The 23,429-nt window shown below is 48.3% G+C and overlaps 1 protein-coding gene across 17 annotated transcripts in view; it reads right to left on the bottom strand.

The window, feature by feature from the left end:
* MBNL3 (muscleblind like splicing regulator 3) overlaps nt 1-23,429 on the bottom strand; it is a 98,916-nt gene that overhangs the window by 29,459 nt on the left and 46,028 nt on the right. For all 17 annotated transcript variants that reach the window (XR_013923859.1, XR_013923860.1, XR_013923861.1 and 14 more), the window contains one exon: nt 6,159-6,323. Coding sequence is in view for 13 of the 17 variants with exons in the window: in XM_080365893.1 (XP_080222019.1) it covers nt 6,159-6,323 (165 nt within the window). In the remaining 4 variants the exon portion in view is untranslated. The remainder of the gene's footprint in view (nt 1-6,158; nt 6,324-23,429) is intronic.

The raw sequence follows: 23,429 nt of genomic DNA, 5'->3' as shown, positions 1-23,429 counted from the left end.
AGGAGCACCATCTACTCACAATCCTGGAGACCTGCAGAGGGCTGTGTAAAGGACCAGGATGGGTTTTTATCGCTGCTGCTGGTTGTTCACCCATTTCCACGCCCTGGCATCTATCTGCTGCTGCATTCTCAAGGTTTCACAACCACTTCTGCCCACCTGAACTATGCGCCCAATGCCACTGATTGAAAGTGGCAGCTCTGCTCCACACCCTGCCCATGGGCAGGGGCCTGACACTCCACAGCCATTTCCAGCGGATGCACAGCCAAAGAACGATCAGACCTCACTCAACACATTAAACCTAGAAGCACTGGGGTTTTAAAGTCTGAAGCGTGCTAAGCACACTGAAAACTGCTCCTTTGTAAGCTGGCATCAGGGAGCTCTGTATTTATTGTGGATGGTGAGGGGAAAAGATGGGCTGCGCTCACTGCCAGCCCTGACTGACTGTCTTGGATTGGGAAAGCCAGTCTGGCTCATGTATCCATACCAGTAACAAAGATGCTGCCAGCCAAACCTCTCCTCCCTTTACATGTCTGCAGGTCCCCTGTGTCCTGATGGAATCTGAGTGCAAGTGTGTTTCTTCCTTACAGCCAGAACCCAACTGTAATTTTCACTCCAAACAGTACTGGTCTCCTCAATGTGCCTCCCATCCACCTCTTGTGATTGCTGTGCTGGTTTTGGCTGGGGTAGGGTTAATTTTTTTCACAGTAGCTAGCATGAAACTATGTTTTGGATACGTGCTGGAAACAGTGTCGATAACAGAGAGACATTTTAGTTATTGCTGAACAGTGCTAATACAGAGCCAAAGCCTTTTCCTTCTTCTCACGCCACCCCACCAGCGAGCAGGCTGGGGGGCACGAGGAGCTGGGAGGGGACACAGCCGGGACAGCTGTCCCCAGCTGACCCAAGGGATGTCCCACACCATATGACATCATGCTCAGCATATAAAGCTGGGGCAAAAAGGAGGAAGGGGGGACACTCCAAATTATGGCGTTTGTCTTCCCAAGTAACCTTTACTCGTGATGGAGCCCTGCTCTCCTGGGGATGGCTGAGCTCCCGCCTGCCCATGGGAAGCGGTGAATGAATCCCTTGTTCTGCTTTGCTTGCCTGCGCAGCTTTTGCTTTACCTGTTAAACTGCCTTTATCTCAGCCCACGAGTTTTATCTTTAACTCTTCCAATTCTCTCCCCCATCCCACTGGGCAGGGGGCAAGCAAGCTGCTGAGGGGCTTAAACACAATAACTGTACACAGCCAGGAAATCTTGACAGATCAGTGTTATGACTGTACACAAAAAAAGTCTCAGGTTAGTTGCTGGTGTGCTCTAGGGCAAAACAGATGGATTGAAAGTATCGCCACTTACCCCTGCTGTCCCCCTTTAAAGCTCTTGCAAATTCAGGAAATACAGGGGCAGGTTTCCTTGCAAACTAACTTTTGTTAACTCTAGGCATGGGCAGACACTACCAGTAACTCCTGAGCAAAGTGAAACAGGTTACAGTGCAGCAGCAGAGGGGTTCAGACTAGTAGCAGCTCACAGGACTGGTTTACTGAGTATTAAAATGCTTGCAAGAATAAAAAACTAATAAAAAAAAAAAAAAGGAGCTGAAATGGCTGCTGGGAGAACCCATCTCAGGGGGAGGGTGCCAAGGACCTTGACAGCTCTGACCTCCTCACAGACCGTGAGAACAGGAGCCGTTGGGTTGAAGGTGTGAACAGAGAGAAGGGACCACCCCAGGGAGGGACATTTGTTACCAGTGGCAATGGAACCTGGAACAGCTGGTTTTGTTAACAAACTAGAAGTTGTATTCCATTTGCCTAGCAGAAATTGTGCTAAAGCTAGAGAAGAAACAACAGAGTGGGTGTGAAGAGGAAGGCAGAGGAGCGGCTGGTGTTTTGTCGAACACAAGCGCTGTCTCAGCCAGGAAGTGTTGATTCTGAGTTACCTCAGACCCTAAAAAGGGAAAGCCTGAAAATGAGAGACCCAATATAAATACAGAGGTGTTGATGGCCTGAAGGAGGAGGGGAGACAGGTCGCTGCTAAGCATCTACACATGGAAAGCACACAAAAAACAGAGGCAGCTTTTATTACAGTCTGGTGATAGAAACGTCGAAGATAAAGATCTTGTACTGACAAGGCTGAAGACCCTGATATTGGAAACATAATTGATGCTGTTCATAAAAAGCAAAAAGCTGTGTTCCGCTCCAATGCAACTGCATGGGGCTGGCTGTAAAACCACCCCTCTAACATAAAGGCTGAGCATGCTGGAATAAATCCAACTGGCCAAAGTATCCAGCTACCTACCGCTACAGATGCTCGTTCGCCTATCAGACTGTAAAGACACACTCCTAGTGCTCAAAGGATCTCTCATTTGTGGGCTGCTGTAGTGGAAAAGTCAGGTGTTAATGCCCCACAGCACTGTCTCTTGGTAGACACCGGCTCCCAGTGGGCCAGGGTATGTGTGTTTATTCATTCCTACTGTGCCTTTGACTAGAGGCTGAGATACAGGTCAGGTTTTTGCATGGAACAAATGCACGTCCAAAACACCTGCTGAAATCTGCTCCAGCCCTTGCTCCAAGTGCCACTGGTCAAGTGAGTTGCTCACCCTGCGCTTTAACCCCTCCAGCAGCACCAAGGGTCCTGCTGCCCTGTGAGAGGATGCAGACCTGGCTTAACGTCTGTGTCGTCTTCAGAGGCATGGGTGACTCAGAGCTGTCAAGACAATTCTGGCTACAAAGACCTTGACAGGAAGAAGGATGAAGAGCTTGAGAACAAAGATGGGAAAACAACTTCGCCGTGCAGCAGCAGAGGCAGCTGCAGGGCAGGAGCAGAGGCAGGTGTGCCAACCTTGCCATGCTCTATCCAGCTGCCTGTTCAGACACAGCTAACAGGGCAGCATCAGGCAACACACTGTCCTACTCCACCAGGTCAATTCAGAGACTGTGCTGAAGCACCTCCATGGCCCGGCCAGCCCCAAAAGTCTGTCTTGTGCTGCTGCAGAAAGGGGAGGGTGAGGATCAGGCCCAGGGTGCAGCACTTTTTGGGTGGTCTTGCTTTGGCCCACACACAGCTCAAAGCGATCATATCTGAGAAATCAAACATAGCATTGACCAAAACAGCTCTCTGTATCAATGCCAGAGCCCAGCTCTATCCACCTTCAACCTGACTTTCACACAGTCTAACAGAGACAGAAGAAAAACCAGCCCAGACAGCTTCCAGCACAGCTCAACCGAAGGCAGCAAAGTCAAGGTGAATTTGGACTTTCAAAAGTCACAACTTCACTACAGAGTCTTCCTACTTGGCACCTGTGTGGTCTCTCCAAGGTCTCTCCCAGAGAAAAACCACCATGCTGACCAAATACCCTGCTCCATGTCCTTGCTTGACTTGTTTTAAAGTGCTGTACAAAGCAGTCCGTTTAAAACTGCATCACGGGCACCAAACATTCATGTGATTCTCAGCTTTGCACAAACAGTTAGCAGCAACATCAGAGAGCAGCCAGAGACTTCAGAGAAATAAGCTCATGCTAGCAACCATTAATTCACACCTAGTAGGCTTCCATGAGCAGCGTGCAGCAGGCAGCCCACCTGGGACACGGTTCTTCTCTAAGCAGCGCCTTCATTAAACAGCCAACGTCAGGGTCCTGCCTCGGTTCAACGGGATGATTAGCTCTGGCTGGATGTCAGTGGTGGTGCAAGAAGATCTGGCGGTGACTGTTTAGATGCAAGCTCACAGACAGACACATTCAATGCCATTTCAGGAAGCGTGGTGAAAAGCTGCTATGTCAAGTGCTGGGGTTTTTTGCGTTGTTTTTTTTTTGTTTACACGGTAGCTTTTCTGATGAAAATGCACTTTAAAACGTCTAAGCATTCAGCTATTGTTTGGAGCTAATAAGCACGCTGTTCCAAACCTCGTCTCTGGCAAGCATCCCAATTAAGCAGGCATCCCGTTGATCAGCTTTCTGATCACATGGGATTTGTTCTGCTGCTGCATCTGATATAATACTTTCTGCTTTGAAGAATTTCATGTGTAGCCAGAAGGAGGCCCCACCCTTCTCATTTAGAGAGAGAAAAAATTCTCAAAGCCTGCTTCCACTGGCAGCATCTTCAGGAAATCAAAGGCAGTTGAAAGAGCAATCTCTTGTTTGTCCTGAAATTGGTGTGGAGCAAGTCGGGCAGCAGGAATTGGACCAAGAGCTCGTTTACTCTGAGCAAAGTGTGGGAAAGCAGGAAGGGAGCAGTCATTGCAGAACAAATTTTTATTTTTCTTTTTTGCCCGTATCTCCCCCATGGCACAATTCAGAACCCAGGGACCTTTCTCATCAGATAAGGTTACCTCTGAAATTTCAGGGAGCGCAAACCAGACAAACTGACAGATTCAGTCCCAGAGGCAATTTAAGAGTGAAACTGCAGGAATGAACTGGACCTGCAAGATTGCAAAATGGGAAGATGGGAACTTTCCAAAGAGGAAATCCCAAAGATGTTTCAAATAGCCATCTGAAGAGTGTCCACTGTGAATTCCCCACAGAAGAAAACCCCAAACAGGAAAGGTTTGCTTTTGGTACAGGGCTAGGAAACCAGTGCTACCATTTTGCGGGAATTCAGGATTTCCTTCTGATGTGCACGTGGTTTCAAACTGCACAAAAGGAGGTGCAAAGATTACATCAGATTAGAGCTTAAGGCACAGAGCAACTGAAGACTTTTTCTGTGGCCCATTTTTTCTTCTGCCTCACTTTTCTGTCTTCAAAATGGGAAGAATAAACAGCGTTTTCCTAGCTTACACAGCAGGATGAAGATAAAGCTGCTAACACACACAAGAAGACCAGGCGAAGGTGAACACGGAAAAGTCTTCCTAAGACAGGAGGAACACGCCAGACTAAAGAAATGCCCTGGTATGGTGGCAGAGCATCAGCACGAAGGGGCACTGGCCAGCTTTCCCTGCTGAAATACAGCTCAGTCACAGCCTCTTACACCACCAGCACAACAACAGCCTCCAGCCAGGAAGAACCCTTCACTAGTCTCTTGTGAAAATAAGCCAGAGACACCTGAGCTTTTCAAAGCTGGGATGACAGATGCTGAGTCTCAAGCCCCATTTGGGCAGAGAAGCCAGGCACTGTAGGTGGGACACCAGGAGGCCAAGTGCAGGCTGCTTCCCAGACTTGTATACCTTCAGGCTAGAAGAGTTTGTTCTAGGGATACAGCCAGACCTCCCGTGTGGCACAGCACAAGGAACCTCATCTGACAACTGCCCTTCAAGTGCACACTGCCCCTGAAAAGATATTTAGCCCCAACTTTATATGGAGAACTCCCAGTTAAGCTCTCAGTTAAAAATGCGCAGCCTATTTATGTCCACAACGAAGAGCAGCTTCAAGACCTCTGACTTTTCTTAAAAATATATATAGCGACAGACTCAAACTCAGCTGACAAATGTCACCCCCTCCCAGATACACCAACTGGCAGACACAAGCTGTCCTCTCCCTGGCCTAACAGGGTTCTCCAGCCTGAAAACCTGTTTTAACTGATAGGCAAAAGCAGGGACAGACAATGAAGGCTTCTCTGAACTACCTGCTCTGCAAACACCCCTTTCCCACAGGCTTCATTCCCTACCCGAAGAGAAGCAAATCATTCCTGCTGTTAATATAAACCAGCATTACTGTGAAAGACAAGTGACAGGGCTGTGACATTAGCACAGCTCTCTGCTGGGAGGATCGCAGTGAAACAGGGCTCACTCCCAGGCATAAAAAAGTATTAAGGTCTGGGTAGCATATTCATCTTCCCCAATTTTAGCCCACCAGTACAATGCATCTAGTCCAAAGGAGCGAGCTGGCCTCTTGCCACAGTGGGGAAAAACTCCAGCATCCTCACCCCAGTGTAAAACAGCTATCCAAAGTAGGATCCATTGGAATTCAGCCACTCGGTGTACATGCATTAACTGGTCACATGTCCACCTGGTGGTAAGACCCTTCCACTTGATGCCCCGAATCTCGCATCTCTTTCGTTATCAAAGGAGAGGCACAGCTTGCAAGAAGATGCAGAGGTAGAACCAAACATCCCTCTGGAAGATGCTGCTCACCGCTGTGCAGCACAGACAAGCACAGGGCTGGGGCTCCCGTGAGCAAACAGCAAAGAGACGCAGAGCAGCGTGAGCCCGACTCATCGGTGTAACTTACAATTGGCTGTAGTTGCGCGCCTGGCAGCATGAACTGCATTTGCTGAGCAAACATGGCTGCGGCTGTCTTCTGCTGGATCAGGTTGTTGCGTCCATTTATTTCAAGTTGTGTTTTTAAGTGTGGGGGAGGGTGGAGATATTTGCAGTTCTCTCTGGTACACCGGCCCTAAAAAACATAATGAAACAGCATTTCAGTGAATGTAACACTCGGGGCAGGCAGAGAAATTTAATTAAGGTTTGTTTGGGTTACTGTAACAACACAATCATTTGGGTGGAGGCAGTTTGGTACTACTGTGCCTCTTTTGTGATTTTTCTATAGCAGTGCAATACTTAGGTGAAGAGAAGAACAACATGACTTCTCCTGCAGTAACACTAACCAAATACTATCAAGCTAAATCCAAAAGTTAGGCTTCCTGATGTTAAAATGATTGTTGTACAAAAAAAAAAAAAATCTAATCTAACACAAACCCCAATATTTTCAGAAGCTAGTGACAAACAGCTCCTGAAGCAACAACAAAAATTCCCCATTTTCTTGTGTGGGCTGTTCTTCCCCTCCCTTCCTCCCAACACCAGACCACTTAATTGGCCCCGACCAGCAGACAGCAAGAAACCAAACTGTCTCCACCACTTCTCCAGCTGTGCTCGGTAAAACGTTAAGATGACAGCTCTGTAAAGCAGCACCTCTGATCTCCAACATGCACGTACCCCGAGATGCTGAGAACTGGTAGTCACAGGAGGGAGACGTGAAACAATTCCCCCCTTCATGCTTTCATCTGTCAAAAGCCATAGTATGTTGCATCACCCCCCCACCTCCAATAAACACAAGCACTGGGGAAGTCAGTGGCTTCTCAAAAGCGAAGGATCACTAGTGTTACAGATGACCTCAAATCAACTGAGACCATCGCTTTTAAAAAAAATCTACAAACTGTGCCTTGCCTTAGTAGTGTCTGCAAGCAGATATGGGAACATAAATACCAACAGTCCACTGAACACAGAAAACTAGTAACAAATTTTGTCAGTAAGATGAAATAATTCTTTAAAAATATGGGGTTCCCCCCCACCCCACCGTGTATTCCCTCCTCCAGAAACAGAGGCATACAAAGTACAAGAAACATTTTACACAACTTTACGCTTAAATTTTATAAATAACTTCTATGCAAAAAATGATGATTTTTTTTGAGGCAGTATTTCTTCGGAGCTGTTCAGAGCTTATTAAAATAAGGCCAAACCTGGGGCCCAGAGCTGTTACGTGACAGATAACTAACAATCATTCCTGCTGCCAGCAAAGGAGCAGGACCTCCATCAGCCAGCCCGTCCCAGGCACTCTTGTCAAGCGCTGGACGCCAAGTTCTCAGCCTCAGTATAATTAAGTGTGGTTTCAAAAAGAGGCACATCGGGTGACCCCACGTACCTGCTCCCATTAGCAGAATCACTCACAGCAGAGCTGTAGCCCCACAACCAGGTCCACAGGGGTACACTCAAGACTGGTGGAAGCCCCCAGGATGAGTCCTGCCTGCAGCCAGGATGCTCCTCTGGGGGTTTTTAAGACTTGCACACACATACAGGTGGAACCACTGGCCAGTCGGAGTACCACTGCACAAAGCCAACACCGTGACCCGCTATGGGGGCTCTTTTGGAACTCCCACACAGGATCATTGGCATGCCAGGAGAAGAGTAGATCACTAGAGCAGCCCGAGACCTGCAAACTTTAGGTGTGCTTTCCTCTGCCCCCCCTTCCCGGTGCGGATAGCGGCTTCACTGGGGAGAGGGCTGCAGAGCATTACTACAGGCTGAAAGGGGCTGTATGACAAAGTATCATGAGAAACAAGCTCCTCTCTCATCTGCTCCAAGGAGATCAGAGAGCTAAACAAAACCCCTGGCTCCCTGTTGTTATTTTGAGGCAAATAATTAAATGCGAGAAGCGAGGGGAACCCAGTGGGACAGGAAAAAATCCACTCCCAACCTTCAGCAGCCTGCCTTGGCGGAATGAAACTCTCTGCCCTGCTCCTACAAGAGCCCAGCGCTTCCCAACGACCCAACTCACAAAGAAAGCGGCTTTTTAATGCTATTGTTTTGGCTTCTCAGCAATCCAACAGCCCCAGATTCCCAGCTGTGAGCTAATTGCTCACAGGCCCCGAGGACATGAATCTTCATCACCAGACACTTTCTCACATCTGTGTAAAGCGAGGGTAAAATGGCACCATGCAGCTGGCTGGTGCTCAGACAACCCAGCACTACTACAAGGTAAATAACTACATTAATCTGGAAGAAGACGACGACTCATCAGCACTGGGTAGGTTTGGGTCGTCCTTCTCATGACATCTTTCCAGTAGCACAGGACTAGATCCCTCCACAGCCCTTCCCACCACCTGGGACCCAAGCAGAGCTCAGCATTCGGGCTCAGAGCACATCTGCAGCATCCCACCGCCACAGCTGGGCTGCTCAGAGCAGGAGCTGACCCCACACAGCAGCAGGAGCCGATGGCCAAGCAGCTGCTCTATTCTAAGCTCCAGACTTGGAGGACTTGCACACCAGCCTTAGAAATTCCTCCTGGTTGAAACTGGCACAATTGCTTTGGGTTGGGAAAACACTAATTTCTACCAAATTTGGAATAAATCGGTGTAGATGTTTCTACACTGCAGGAATAGAGAAGATGAAAAAAAAGCTACTATTTTTTGTGAACAATACTTACAAGGCCTTCTTCATCTTGAAGAGGGCTTTGCTATTCTAACTGAAATTTTGCAATGTCATTGATACCAGCCACCCCAGCCTGGTGTGAAGCTTTGTTCTACTTTCTTCTCAAAACAGAGTTTGTTTAATTCCAACAGGGGGTTCTACAAACAGAAAATTTTTATTATCAACAACAAAAAAAACCAGCCCACACAGCATGAGGCCTTAATCCTGCAGACAAAGCTGGGAGCAGAAACCAGCGTCCACACAAGAGTGCTACTGGTTTCAGTGCGGACATATTTATTTGCAAGGAACTGAGAGCTGTGCAAACGCCGCTGCAGAGCAAAGGCTGTGAAGTGCAGCACGGCTGTCAGCCAGGCCTTCTAGGGCTCCACGAAGACTCGATGAATCACTGCTGCACTGGGATTCAAAGCTGCACCTTCAGTCTAGCTCCTCCTCACCATCATTTTGATCCTGAGCATCATCAACCACTGCATTTCACCAGGGTGAGTTAGAAGCCGCAGCTGGGTCGTGTTGCCCTCTCCAACACCACAGTAGGTTCTTCATCTCTCAGATAATGAATTTCAGGAACTGACGATGTGACCGAGAGTGACAAAAAATGTTCCCGGTTTAGACATCCAGCTATGAAACAACTTCCAAGACATCTCACTCTAAAATGATGGACGTCTCTAGTATCGTCTGAACTCCCAACACTGGTAGGGGTGATCCCTTCTTCTACACTTCCATCACAACGCCCACAGTTCTCAGTACTTCTCAGCAACGCATATGCTCTTCAAGACCAATTTCAGCTCTATGAAAGCCACCAGAAGGACAAAGAAACTGCCATTATTCACTTCTCAGTACCAGCTGCAACACAGCAGGGAAAACAACAGGGGACTGGTAGCAAATCTGCTGTGTGGATACTGGGCTGGGGACAAATAGGGACAACTCCATTTTATATCTGGGTGGCCTAGGAATACAAGATGAGAAAATACAAGAGGAATCAGGCCCCTAAGTTTCAGATGAGCATCTTTATGCTATAAGGCGCAGTTTTGCTGCAGTGACCAGCCGTGGCTCCAGCACACCGAACGCTCAGCACGGGGCACAGGACAGTCCCAGTGTCCCGCAAAGACCTGCTGAGGCACTCTACAAACCGAGTGCTGCACTAAAAATCGCCATCCTAGCACCCGGAGGAGGCTGCTGCATGTCTCGGGAAGGAGCACACTACTAACGTGTGTCAGCGAGTGGCGTGCTGAGCCTGCTGGAACCAGTGCAGCCATCCTGTTGTAACTGGAGGAGTTTGTTGCTGTTACTTTAGCATGAGCACTGACCCCAGGGAAGGCGCATTTCCACCCTGTCCCAGGTGGCACACAAGCCTGCAGCCAGGGAATCACCACCCAGCAACAGACTCTGCTGCTGGCCTTGGTAACGTGCTAAATATAGCGGTATTTTCTGGCTCCTTGCAAAATGGAAGGAGTCTGAAAGACCATATTCATCAGCTGCTTTGCCAACTACAGCCAGGAGGGAAAAGCATATGGACTGCACTTCCTAGGCTTGAAAAACGGGTATTAAAAATAAATCATTAACAAATTTTATAGGAGTATCTTCTCCCCCTTTCTTCCCACACACTCCCCCCACTCTTACAGTAGGCTGCTGGCATGTGATTGACTCTGTGTTGCCAACTTAAGTCATGCTGTGATGGTGCATACTGTAAATGGCTGGCATCTGACACTAGCTAACATGACAGCAGCTTGCAGTGCAGCAAAGCCAGCTGTTCCGAGTGCAGCACTGATGGCAGCACACTCAAATCCAGAAAAAAAACCTGCATGACACCTGGACATTTGGAATCTGCTGGGCTGCACCTTTTCATCTGCATCCTAGCTTGGAGGGATGCAAATAAGAGCCTGCTGGGTACTGCATCAGGCTGGATGAACCTCCCCTAAGCATCCTCCACAAATTCTCTTCTCGCTGGCTGCTGAAGCGAGCTGCGCTGTGCTGCAGAAACAAGGCTTCCAGCACAAACCCAAGGCTTGCTCATGTTTACACCAGTAATGCAGTTTGTTACGGTCTCTTTAATCCTGGACACCAGTGAGGGGTTCCAGAGAAGACACGTTTCTGGTTTTAATGACTCCACTGTATGTCCTGTCAATCACCAGTAGTTCTCATGTGAAAATCTTTAAGCGAATGTTGCTTTTCACACACTTGAGGCTGCAGTAGGCTTGTGCCCTGACTGTGCTGTCTTCCACAGACACTGATGACGTGCAATGACTGACAGCAAAAAGAATGAAAAGAGACCAGGCAGGAAAGGATTTCCATGTTTTGCACAAAACCAGGCACCAAAACACAGCTTGTCTACATAACTTTTCCCTGCATGAAACAGCAGATTTCCACCCCCCCAAGAGGAACTCAGCAGGGAGGCACATTCAGAGATGCGCTGGCCCTGCTTACTCAGTGCCTGTCGTTCCAGCGCTGAGGCACGAAACGCTCTCTGCTTTCCATCCCACTCAGCACATGCATGCAGAGGCCTTCTCCTGGCTGGGAATCCTCACTCCTGCCAGAGCCTTGCATGGCTTTCACACGTGCAATACAAGCTCAGCCACCGTGTGAAGGGCAAGCAGAGACCACCAGGCGGGAGGCAGAAAGCGGGGAGCTCTGGGCTTCATCCCTGTGTCCATGCAGCACAGCTAACAACACATACCGGGCAGCACGTGCTGCTCCAGGTCTACCCTACTGCTGTCTCTCTTGAAGAAGAAATACTGGGAAGCAGACTTGTATCTGGCAATGCCCAAGCCCCAAGTCCTTCACCCACCCTAGAGGGACTTGCAGCTTCAGAGTTACCCTTCCAGGAAAGCAGATCACGGGTGTTGAGAACACTGTCCGTCCACCACTGCAACTCAAGTACTTCGTGCTCGCTATGGTTTGTCCCCGAGCTGAGCAGCTAACATGCTGGATGGATCGTGTGGCTCATCCTGCCATCTCCAATGCTACATCCCACTCCTCCTTCTGCACAGGTGGAGTGCTGCGCTGGAGGGAGGAAGGGAAATGGCTGTCCATCGTCACTGCTAAAGCACACACCTTCTGCTCAGCAAACATCAAATAGCATGGAAATAGCATGTTTTCAACTGAAAAACAAAGGAGGCTGGAGCCAACAAGTCAGCCTGATCATTAGTGTTACATCTCACAGATAGGTGTTCAAGCAGCCAAGCTGTCACTCGCTGCAGTTCAAAGCCTAGCTCTGTATGTACCTTATCTGCAATTCCTTTCTACAGGCTAATGAAATGTTAAAAGTTACGCTGCCAACTGAGTCAGTGAGAAGTACAACCTTGCAACCTCCCTTGAACATTGACCCCGGCACAGTACATCAGATAACTTCTGCTTAATAGCAATACTTTTCTCCTCGCAGTGCTGGAGTAACTTACTTTTACAGAGAGATTTTAAAGTGCAGTTATGTACAAAGCACTCCTTGAATGTGTTCTCATGGAAGGTTGTTAGCCCACCTACAAGGATCCTAAAAAACACATCCAGAAGGATGTAGAGAAGTGACACATCACCCCCAGGCCTACACAGATCAACTTCATCTACGTTCTTTGCACCTATTACCTGTGTATTTTCCAGACAAGGGACTCCAACACATCACACTCCCTGCAGCTGATCCTCAGCCGCAGTTTTGCTCCTCCTGCAACTGAAGCCTAAAACATCTCTTACCCTTGAGGGCCAGAACAAGAATTATTCCCTTCCTCTTTGAGGAAGGGCCCATACTTAAAGGCTGCAGCCACATCTATCCCCCTTCCTCAAACCTCTCTGCTCTAGACTATGCAGACCATGCTCTTTCAACGTCATAAGCATGGTCTCCAAGCCTTTCATGAAGCTGCTCCCCCCGACAGCCTGTACCCCCGCTGACAGCCTGTACCCCCGCAGACAGCCTGTGCCCCCGCTGACAGCCTGTGCCCCCGCTGACATCTGCGCATGCACAGGGCGCTGCGCTCCAGCTAACCCCTTACTAGTACTGCGCAGGTACAAAGATCACATGTCCTGCAGAGAACACTGCTGCTTATGCGTCCCTGTATGACGTTTTCTTTCCTCCCGACTGTGTAACATTTTTGATTCGCTCTCAACAAGCCTTTTCTAGAGCGACTGCCTACCCAGCTATGCCGCACCCTGTATCATGCAGCTGATTCACTTAAACGCAGTATTTCATACTGCTTTTACTGAACTCACACCCCTTTTTAATGGACTATTTTTCCAACCTGTCAAGACTATCTGCAACTCCACATCTGGTTCTCTAGCATCTGTAACTCCTCCCAGCTCAGAGCACTCTACCAATCTAACAAGCATACTCTCTCTATTCCATCATTCGAGTCACCAGATCAAAACAAAACTGAACAGACTTGCCAAGCACATCCTTCCAGACTGCCACCGATCTCAGTTCAAGCTGTTGTGGGTTGTCACATAGATGTTTCTTCTAAGCTTTGTTCCCAGTCTTGTTTGGAAACTGATTTGTGCCACGTCAGACTCCCAAATCTAATGCCAGCACTCCATCCTCTGTATCTCTCTGAAGGGCTTTCCAGTTCTCCTTTGTCTCCTCCTCTCTGGACACTTGCAGGGATGCTGGAGAGTTAGTAGTGCTCTGCACCCCTCCTGTGCCATCACTACTACTTGCTACCAAGCATGTGTTTGTACACAACATTGGGTACAAAGAAGCTGGTGGTTTGAAGTTACTTGTAACAGCAATAAAAAAAAAACATGGCACAGCTAGCTGCTGACATTTTTCAAATGCAGGTGTTAACACCCATTTACAGAGAGCCCAAAGACTGCTGCTATGGTATGGATCCTGCTGTGAACAGATCATAGCCGAAAAGAAAAAGCAAAACGTATCTTCCAGTTAGCATTACCAGATGGCAATCAGCCTCGAAGGGAAGGGAAGCAATGTAGACTTCCTATCACGCAGAAGTTTCAATTTCAATATATGTGGATAAAAAATGTTACAGTTAAGGTTAATCTGGTAGCTTCCAGGTATGGATGATATAGACCCTGTGAAATGCATGTTCTAGTTAGGAATGAGTATGGTTCATGAATACCTAATTTTCTGGAAACAGGATTCAAACAGCCCATAAAAAGCACAAACCACAGTTTTGCGACATCTCCAGGATGAGCTTTGCCTAACTTCTTTGAACTTCCAAGCTCTGGGTCCAAAGAGCCACTTCCCTGAGCCTGCACAGATGAAAAGAAAACTGCTAAAAACACTTCAGGTGTTATTTTGGCCCAACTCCGCTCCCCTGCAGTCACTTGAGAAACCTCTTTAAATTTTATGCTGTTCTGAATGATGCTCTGAACTGTGGCAGCAGCATGTCAGCTCTGACCCAGGACTGCTCAGGCGAACAGGGACATGTCTTTTGTCAAGGTACAGAGGACAAGAGTCAGACCTGCCTTTCCACACAGCTTCACTGGAAAAACCTGAATATCTGTCGCAAGCTCCCAGGGCTACCAATGCTCCCAGCACTCTCAAGGCAGCCCCAGCTTGTCGCTGAAACAGCGACTGAATTTCATGGCTTCAATGAATGTCAGGTCAAGCCCTTTTTGAGCAAGCCTAGACTTGATTTTGACTGAAATAAGTAAACCTTCATGTTTTGCATGATTTCAAATGAAAGCAGGTGACATTCAGCAGCTATGACAAGAGTTTGGGGTCCTTTTGAACCGAGAGCTCAAAGCAAAGCTCAGTGGCACGTGCAAGTGCAAAGCAGCTAGCAAGCCCTCAGAGCAAACCAAGCAGATGCACCGTGTTTGCACCGCTGAAGTGAGGCCGGTGCATTTGCACGGTCCCAGTCTGCTCAGTTCTCCTCTCCGTACAGCTGTGAGGCAGAGTCCAAGGAGGCCAACCTTGTAAACAAGTAACTGTAGGTGCTTGGCCTTAAAAAAAAAAAAAAAAAAGTTACGCTCGTCTGCAACTTTAAGAAGCAGGTCCAACACAGCCGCTTCAGTCCAGATAGGGTCTAACTCACTTCATGTGCAGTGAGTTACAAAAATGTAGAAGGAATGGGAAGCACACACAAAAATCCCTGGCTGTGGGACACTGGTGCTGCTGTTCAGCCTCCACGTCTCACTCGTGTGACTGCTCTACTAGGGTATTTCTGCTTTGCAGGGAGATGGAAGGAAGGGCAGGAGGAAGAAAAACGTCAGCATCATTTTTGCAAATGTATTCAAATTTCGGAAAAAAGCTGCCAACAGGCAGCTGAGGGGACCGCTGAACAAACACTGCTAGAGACCTGTAACACCTCCATCTCTTTGTCATTCCGGCCTTTGTCTATGAAAGCCAAGCCTCACAAACCGGGGCTGGAGAGGCTGTGCCCTTGCATACACTGTGCTGAAGGCTTCTCCTCCACCACAGGACTGGAAGACAAGCTGCCCCTTGCCACCAGACGCACACCTGCTGTGGCAACGAGGACAGCCAACAGGGCTTTGGCCACCTACCTATTGTACAACTGGCGTGGTCACCATCAACAGGCATTACATGAGAAGCAGCAGCACTCTGCCCAAGCAGGAGACACATTTCCCATCGTGTGGCACTGTTCAGCAGCTGAACAATTTCACCAGTATAGATACATTAAAAAAAAGTATACTGAGCAGATAACATTGCTTCCCTCGCACCAGGGTAAGAGACAGCCATCAGATGCAAATGCTAGGAACAAACAGATGCACAGTGTGGACAAAACCTACTGTAGATGCCAGTCCTTTCAAACAGTGGGTATAAAACCGCAAAGCACTTGGGCAGGGGGTTTCTCAAGATCAGATGCACGCTGCTGGGATTCAGACATGCTTATCTAGGACTCTCTTACAAAGTCTGCAGCCTCAAAACGTTTGTCAAGCTTGTTTTTGTTACACAGCTCAAACCAGAGCAGAAGAGAAAAACAAAGCAGAAACAGCAGCGTTTCTACATCCTCATGTCCCTTTTTGGTATCACCTTAACCAGTGACAGCTACTCACAGCTACTGCCAATAACTTCAAACCACTGAACTCTGCAGGCAAATCCAGCTCCAGACAGAAAAGATGGCTCGTTAGCATGGAGCTCAAGTATTTAAACAAGTACCATCACCCCAGCATTTTTTTTTTTTTTAACTTTTAATTAGAAACGGGGGGGGGGGGGGGGGGGCACATGCAGCTACCGTATTCCAGTAGATTCTAAGCAGCCACAGGCACCAGCCTAAACTCCCAAATCCTCATTCACCTGGCAATTAGGGAAGCCGAGAGCTGCTGTGAGTGAAGTTTTACTTTTGCACATTGCTGAATACAGCAATGTTCTGCTGAATTTCCCCAGGACAGCACAAAGAGGTCGTGGCTGTCCTCCTGCTTTCACGCAGGATTTTCATTCCAAGCTGTTTGTTATACTTGAAGGTTCTTACAAACTCGGAGCAGTTATTTTGTTGGGGAAAAGCCCTGTAGCTCCTTCATTATATTTTTACATCTTGACAACTCTTTCCAGCTCTGTTCTCCTGCCAAGCTTTCTTCATTCAGGCCAATGGTATGCTCTGTTATGCTCAATGAAAAACGTGTATTGATTTTAATGTTTTTGGTTTGTGGAATGTTTTTGCTTGCTCCAAGCAATGGACAGTGTTTACCAAGTCCAAGAAGTATGTATTAAAAGAGTACAGCGCTGTCAAACTGTATTTTTTATGAGCTGTAGAGCCACAGAGCAGAAAACCGTGTTTATCTGAGAGATTACTACTTGCAATGAACAGCAATCTCACTCCACAAAAGAGAGGAATAAAGACTTCATCGAGCTCTTTTCTTTTGAATCCACCAACACATTTTGATGAGGCTATGTTTTGTGAACTTATCAGGCTGTTACCACCACATATTTGAAATTAGGTTAAAACAGAATAGAAGTATCATCAATTTAGTGTTCTGAACTGATCGTTTTTAATGTCTTCCAAATATTATTCCACTACTTCCAGGTTCAGGAACGTTAAAAGCACAGTAAAATAGGTTTCTTTAATACAGTATCAAATACAGGTCGCTCCAAGAGAAATCAGCTCTTACAGAGATCCCTGGCCACCGACCTGCTCAAGCAACTGATCGATAACAATCCCAAATGAAGGCATTTAGTGCCCGGCAAAGAGAGCACATTTCGGAGCACGTTTAGCCCTGGGATCACTGCATGTATTTAGAGCAGGACACAAAGCAGGGGACATCCTGCAACGTTAATATTCCTGTGGGTGAATGTTTCAGTGTGGGACTATTTGTAGGTAAAGAAATCAATTCTACCTGGAAGATAGAAACACTGGCATGTCATTGATTTTTTTCCTCTGTAATAAATTTTAAAAAACCAAAACCACATGTCAGTCTCTGGAACAATATTGCACAAGTACTGTATTAAAAAAACACCACAAAACTCCACAGAAAAACAAACAAAATAAACTTCTAATATGTCTTCTACCCTTTGCCTCCCTCAGTTCTGCCCCTTCCGATTGCTATTACACCAGGCCAGCTTTTGAAAATACTCAGTGTAGTTTCTCTTGTCCCTTAAACCACTTTTTCATTGCAAATCCCATAATCCAATTCTACAACTTTCACCAGCTGATTGAACCTGTCAAGGTCATATGGAAAGTTGATGCTTCTGACCTTCCTCTACCTACAGTGTCTGTTGAATATTACAATTGCAGCAGGCAAAGCACACGTAGACAGAACCAAGCAAAGTACATTAAAGCCCAGGAGAATAAATGTTAAAGCACTGTGTTCATGAATACAAATATCGGACACATGACCACCTCCAGCAGCCTCGCTCCTCGGGTTTACACAAGGGAGAAGGCAAACAGGGAAGCGCAGAGATTGATAACCAAGTGTCTGACCCAAACCCTCCCATCCTGTCCTGTGGAGGGCAAAGCCATGCTCAGAAAACCTCATTCTTGCTGCGTTTCAGAAAGCAAAATGAAACTGCAAATAAAAAGATTTGTGGGTGGCTGGGTTTGGTGGTTGGGGTTTTTTTTAGAACTTGGCAGTATATAACAATTTACCAACTGAGGATTAGCCCAATTTTTGTTTGTGTTGTTGCTTTGCTCAAAGCAACAGCTTAATGGGCACAAACAGATTCCTGGTTTTCAAAAAATAATGAAAAAACTTACTTAAAAAAATTAATTCCATCTGGACTGACAATTCCCAGGGAGAATCTTCAGTCTAGAAAAAATAACTCTGCAGGATGTGCTTCAGCCTCAGCTACTGAGGGGCTGCCGGGAAGTAACACAGCAGCACCCCGAGCAGGGAAGGATGCTGGCTGAGCCCTGCCAAGCATGCCACCGACTCCTGCTGGGGCACACCACGGACTGCCACCCTCGCTTTTTACCCTTCACCTGGAACCACCGTTGTGCCAGAACAGGACACAACAGTCCCTCTTCGCATTGGCTTAAGCCACCAAAGGAGGCGATTGCAGGGGAGCAGGCAGATGTAACACAGGAGGGTGATGCCCTCAGTCGCCACTGCAAAATTTGCTTCCAGCCATCCAGCAGAGCACGACGGTTTCATGCTCCAAGGAACAGGACACCTTTCTGCTCTTGGCTGAGATCTGCCCAACAGCAGGAAGGCAGAGAGCAAAGCCAGCTCCCCTTGTCTTTCACCCTGATCACCCAGTGATGTCCCCAGTTCCTCTCCTGCTTCTACTCTTCTCTGTCCCACCGCTTGGCTCCTTTACTGCTTCCCATTTGTCTCTTCCCGGCTCCACACCAAAGCCTACCCCTCCAGGCACTTTCTCCCCTAGCAGTGCCTCTCTGGCTACAGTTTTGTTCACCAAAGACCAAGCTTTGCCCTCTGCTCCTGTTTTAGCCACACGTGCCAGGCAGGTTTGTGCACAGCATCCCACCTCCCCTTTGCTCCAGCTTTGCGCAGAAGCTACCAGACTACCAGGAAAAGGGACGACCGTGTGCCACTGACTCCACATGCTCTCACGCATCTCCAAGCAAGGACCCCAAATCTTTCTGGTCCACGCCAGGCCTCAGATTTCACATCCATGGTATAATGAACTTGCTGCTGGTCAAAGGATTAAAGGCACAGATACAAAAAGCACCTTCAAGAGAGCTCTTACAGCCTGCTAAGCACAGCAGGCAAGGACCACACATCTCTCGTTGGCCCTGGCTTCCAAAAAGTGCATCCAGGCCAAGTGACATTGAACCACAGCCGTCCACCTAGGAGGCTGCAAGGCTTGAAGAGAAAGGAAGAAAGAAAAAAACCCCCACAAAACAAAACAAAAAGAAAGCCTGCCTTGCCCTAGGCAAACACTCCACCTCAGTCAGCTTTTGCAGACTGATCTATTTTAGCATGTTGTTTATTACAGCCTGTAACATATGCACATTTAAGTCACAGAGGGGATTTTCCTTTTAAAAACACCTTCAGAAGTGCTCTTTAAGCAGCGCCTGGCACTAGAAAGCAGGTACGTGACCAATCTTTGCTACCATCTCAAGTGAAAGGGAGGTTAAGGTAGCGTGTTTGTTAGGAGTTGAGCCCACTGAGCAGCACACAAGCTGTGCTGCAGCGGCAACAGGACAGGCCTTTTCCCATGGAGGTAAACACAATGGGCTCACAACGCCAAAGATAACGCGCTGCCATCTCTGTGGGCAAAAGGACAATTTGGCAATAACGTTCTGGGCTAAAACTGCAAACAGTGAGACGTATTTAATCAGAGTTCACATGCGCTAGTCACAAGTACTGTACAGGCAGCCAGACTTAAGGGACAGGATGCCAAATTCTGTGCCAACATCAGCAAACCTGTTAATGTATGATGGATTTGCTAGAACAGCCTCAGCCAAAGCAAACTTTCTACCTGTCTTAATTACATCCTCACAATCCCCTGTTCCCGCAGTCTTTTATCCAGTCTTGTGAGGGTCTGTGCTGACTCACACTCCCTACCTCATTCATCCAAAGCAGACCCGTGCTCTTGTCCGTAACTGAGCACAGCCAAGTAATAAACCCTTCCCAGGAAACAATAATAAATCAACACACAGGCTGCAAGTGAGTCTGCACAAGGAGGCTTTCTGCTCGCCCTGTACCCCACAGTGACCTAGAGACTCGAGATTGAGAGTCACTACAGTGATGTACAGCCCTAACACCCCAAAATCTAGCAAGAGCGGTCTGTTTTCTCCTTGCAATGCCAGGAATGGGGATTAACTGATAATACATTTTGTAGGAACCAGGATTTCAGACACTGAAAGGTTAACTCCATGTAGCCACTGATTAGATCTGCTCCCTCTCCTGTAACAAGAGCTGTAGGACAGGACACTGAAAAGGTTGTACAGCCTTACCGGGTGGATGTATCCACTTTCTGCAGCCGGATGCAACTTTTGCCCTGCCAGAAATCCTGACCTAAATTCTCCTCTAAGTGGCACTGGTGTAAGTGCCAGAACAGCTAAGAAAGGAATGTGTCATGCGTGTGCATGCATGTGTGTCTATCCATCCATCTGTCCCAGCAGACCAACAGGAATGGAACTGATCAGGCCTTTCATTTCATTTGCTTAGGTTTTTGGAGTTCGCGTTTTTAATAACTGCCAGGTTTGGGTTTTTGGGTTTGAGAGGGGGAGGTAGAAACAACTAAAGCACATCCATGTGGACATGCTTGCTTGTTCAGGCTTCAGTCACAAAAACTGATCGAATCACTGGGGGGGGGGTTGGGTGCACGGGGTGTGTGTCTGCCCTTCCCGTGTTACCTTGCTCTGCTTTCCAAACTCATGCCCCTCAACTTCTGCGCCAAGCTGCTTACCCTTGTCCTGTTCACCAGTGCAGTACAGACTGCTCAACCTTTTGTAGACAAGGAGGAATGCCAGGATTAGCTTTTAAAGGCTGTTTTCTATTAGAAAGCAATCTCGACAACATGACTTCCTTGGGCAGGCAGACACCTGACCTCATGTATTTTCACTCCTGCCACTGACAAAAAGATACAGACACAGCACAATCCCTTCCTAAAACTGTAGCAAGGGAAAAACCTTTCACTGCCCCGATGGGGTACAGCCGGGATGGGTCAGTTCAGGCAAACACTGATTTGCTTTCAGGTGAGATAGAACCATACCGGATCGGGCTAGGAGAGATTTTTTTTTTTCCCCTCCCGCAAGGAAGAGTGACCTTTCCTGAGGACATCTGCAGCCTCTCCGCCATGTGAGAGGAGTAGCTGCAAAGAAGCACCAGTGTCATTAGCAAGTCTGGAATGCAGCACAACCGGTGCCTACGTCAGCGAACACCCGGCTGGAAAAAATGCTCTCACTTGCTCAAACCAAGACAGATGGACTTCTGATAGGGCCCCTGCGAAAATCCCTGTGCAAACTTCTGTGCAAGTGCCTCCGATACAAAGAAAGAAGAAAATTCAAGCAAAGTGCTAACACTTTGCCTCTGAATGGGCTGAGCTCTGAAAGGATGTGTAAAATCATTCTCCAAGAATTAGCACAATTAAAACAACAACAACAAAAAACAATTTTCAGTGCTGTGTCTGTCCTAGCTAATGGGAGCTCTATTCCGAGTAAAGACTTCTAATGATTTTACATTACCACGGACTTTTCAAAAACCCACGCAGAGAAACACAAAACAACAACAATGGAAATCCTTTTAATTCAATCTGCGCTTTATCGCACAAGGCCACAGCAGGGGATTTTTGGCTGTGGGAATACAAATACTCATCAATGCTACAGCTCAGGGTCCTGCTCCGATTACTACCCAAACACAGAACGAGACGGTCCCAGTCTGAAGGGTTTTCAGTCTAAATACACCAGACTTGGTGGAAAAACCCCCAGGTGGCTAGGGGAAGCCCCAGCAACACCGAGACTGCATGGCAGCCACTGCAGCTACGGAGCTGTGGCTGCAATGCCCTTGATGCTTTCTCAGCTCCTGCCTCCTGGCAGCAGACAGCCTGCCCGTCGCATTGCTAGCTAAAAGATATCCTGCCCATTTGCCTCTCAGCCCCCAATGGACTCCCCCCGCCCCCACAACTCCCCCAGCTGCGGCACAGGAGCAGCCTGAGTGGGCTCCAGTGACAGAAGTGTGATGCAGAGCTGGCAGGGAGGCTATGCGGGTGCTGCGGCGTAATCCGTGCCCCACTGTGCTGTGCCAGCCAGCAGACGCTGATAAAGCAGATAGTGATGGGTGGTAGGGGTCCTTGCTGCATCCCCAAGCTCCCCCGTCACTTGGAACAGTGCCCTGGAGCCACTCTGCTCCTCCCTGGAGTCACCCCCAACCTCCTTCCCTAACAGTCTGTCTCCTGCAGCTCGGTGAAGGTTTCAGACATCCCTGTCCTGCTTCTACCAACCCTGAGAGCTCTCCTGCTCCAAGCACCTCTGAGTCACTCGGCCTGTTTGCCTTGCTCCAGCTCCCACCCTGCAGCACGCCACGGGAGGCTTTACAGGCAACACAGCTGACACAGTGGAGAGCCAAAGTCTGCGGGGAGGTAAGCGTGATGATTACTTCTTCATCTGCAAGTGCACAAGATGCACCGTGAAATAAAAATGACTGCTGAAGCAACAGGAGAGGAGGAGGGCAAGAGTCTTCCTGCGTTGCCTTGTTCAGGCTCTGCAGACACCACACCTAATGACAGGGATGCTGCAGGAAGGCTCAGGGACAAATAAGCCCACAGGGGAGGAGGAAACAGAGCAGAAAGGAGAAACAGGGCATTAGAATAAGGCTGCACACCTTGCACCACGGGAGCAAGAATTGGGAGGGCTCCTGCAGAAAGCAGCAGGAGCATCTTTAACATCTTCTACAGCATTTGGGAAGGAATGACACCCCCTCCAAAGGCAACCGTCTTGGAAATCTGCTGTTTTATGAAACGTGATTCCCTCACTGGGAGGAAAGGGTCTTCCTACCTCAAACACCATCACCTCTGCCATTATCTGGATGGCCTTCCAAGCCCTCCTTTAAGGGTCATCTACATGTCCAGCTTTCAACTCCCCACCGCCCTGGCTGCTCAAGTACTACCGCATGGGCTGAAACACCCAACCCCGCACGGCTCTCATCTCCTCCTGGCAAACTCATCCAGCACTCAGCATCTGCAGCATCACGTGGAAGGGACCCCAGAAGCAGAGCCCAAGCACTGCAGGCGGCACAATGCAGCATGAACCAACCACATGGGATCAAGCAGCACTTAATGGTAGGAAAACAAGCTTTGTTCAACACTCTGATCTTTCAGGAGCTGACAGCAAGAGGAAGAAACGCCGGTCAGCGGGATCGGCCAACACGGTTGGGATTACACGCTGAGGTTTTGTTTTCAAACTTAGCTTGGTTGTGGCAGGGCTCTTTAAGGACCTAATCTCCGTGTGACTGTTCCCAGCACCAGCCGTGCCCCTGCGGATAATAAGGACTTAGGAAAGCACGGTCTAATGACGGCTGTGCTCCCAGGCAGGCTGGCTGCGACTCCGCCATGTCAGCGCTGCCCCTGGCCATCTCCTCCACCCCAGCCAGACACTCCGCACGTTCCCAACTGCCCTTCTGTTTGTGAGCTGGTTTCTCTCAAGAAGCACCCAGAGCTGCTCTCTCAAAGCAGAAGGAAGGAGACACACAGATTTACAGCAGCAGTCTGGGCTAATGGCTTAAATCCTCATCAGAACCTGGTGTGGGTACTACTGCTGGGCAGTTGTGGACATCA

Source organism: Falco punctatus (genome assembly GCF_963210335.1).
Source record: "Falco punctatus genome assembly, chromosome: 15".
Lineage (NCBI taxonomy): Eukaryota > Metazoa > Chordata > Aves > Falconiformes > Falconidae > Falco > Falco punctatus.
The sequence above is the reverse complement of the archived record's forward strand: the minus strand, read 5'-3'. Positions and strand labels throughout refer to the sequence as shown.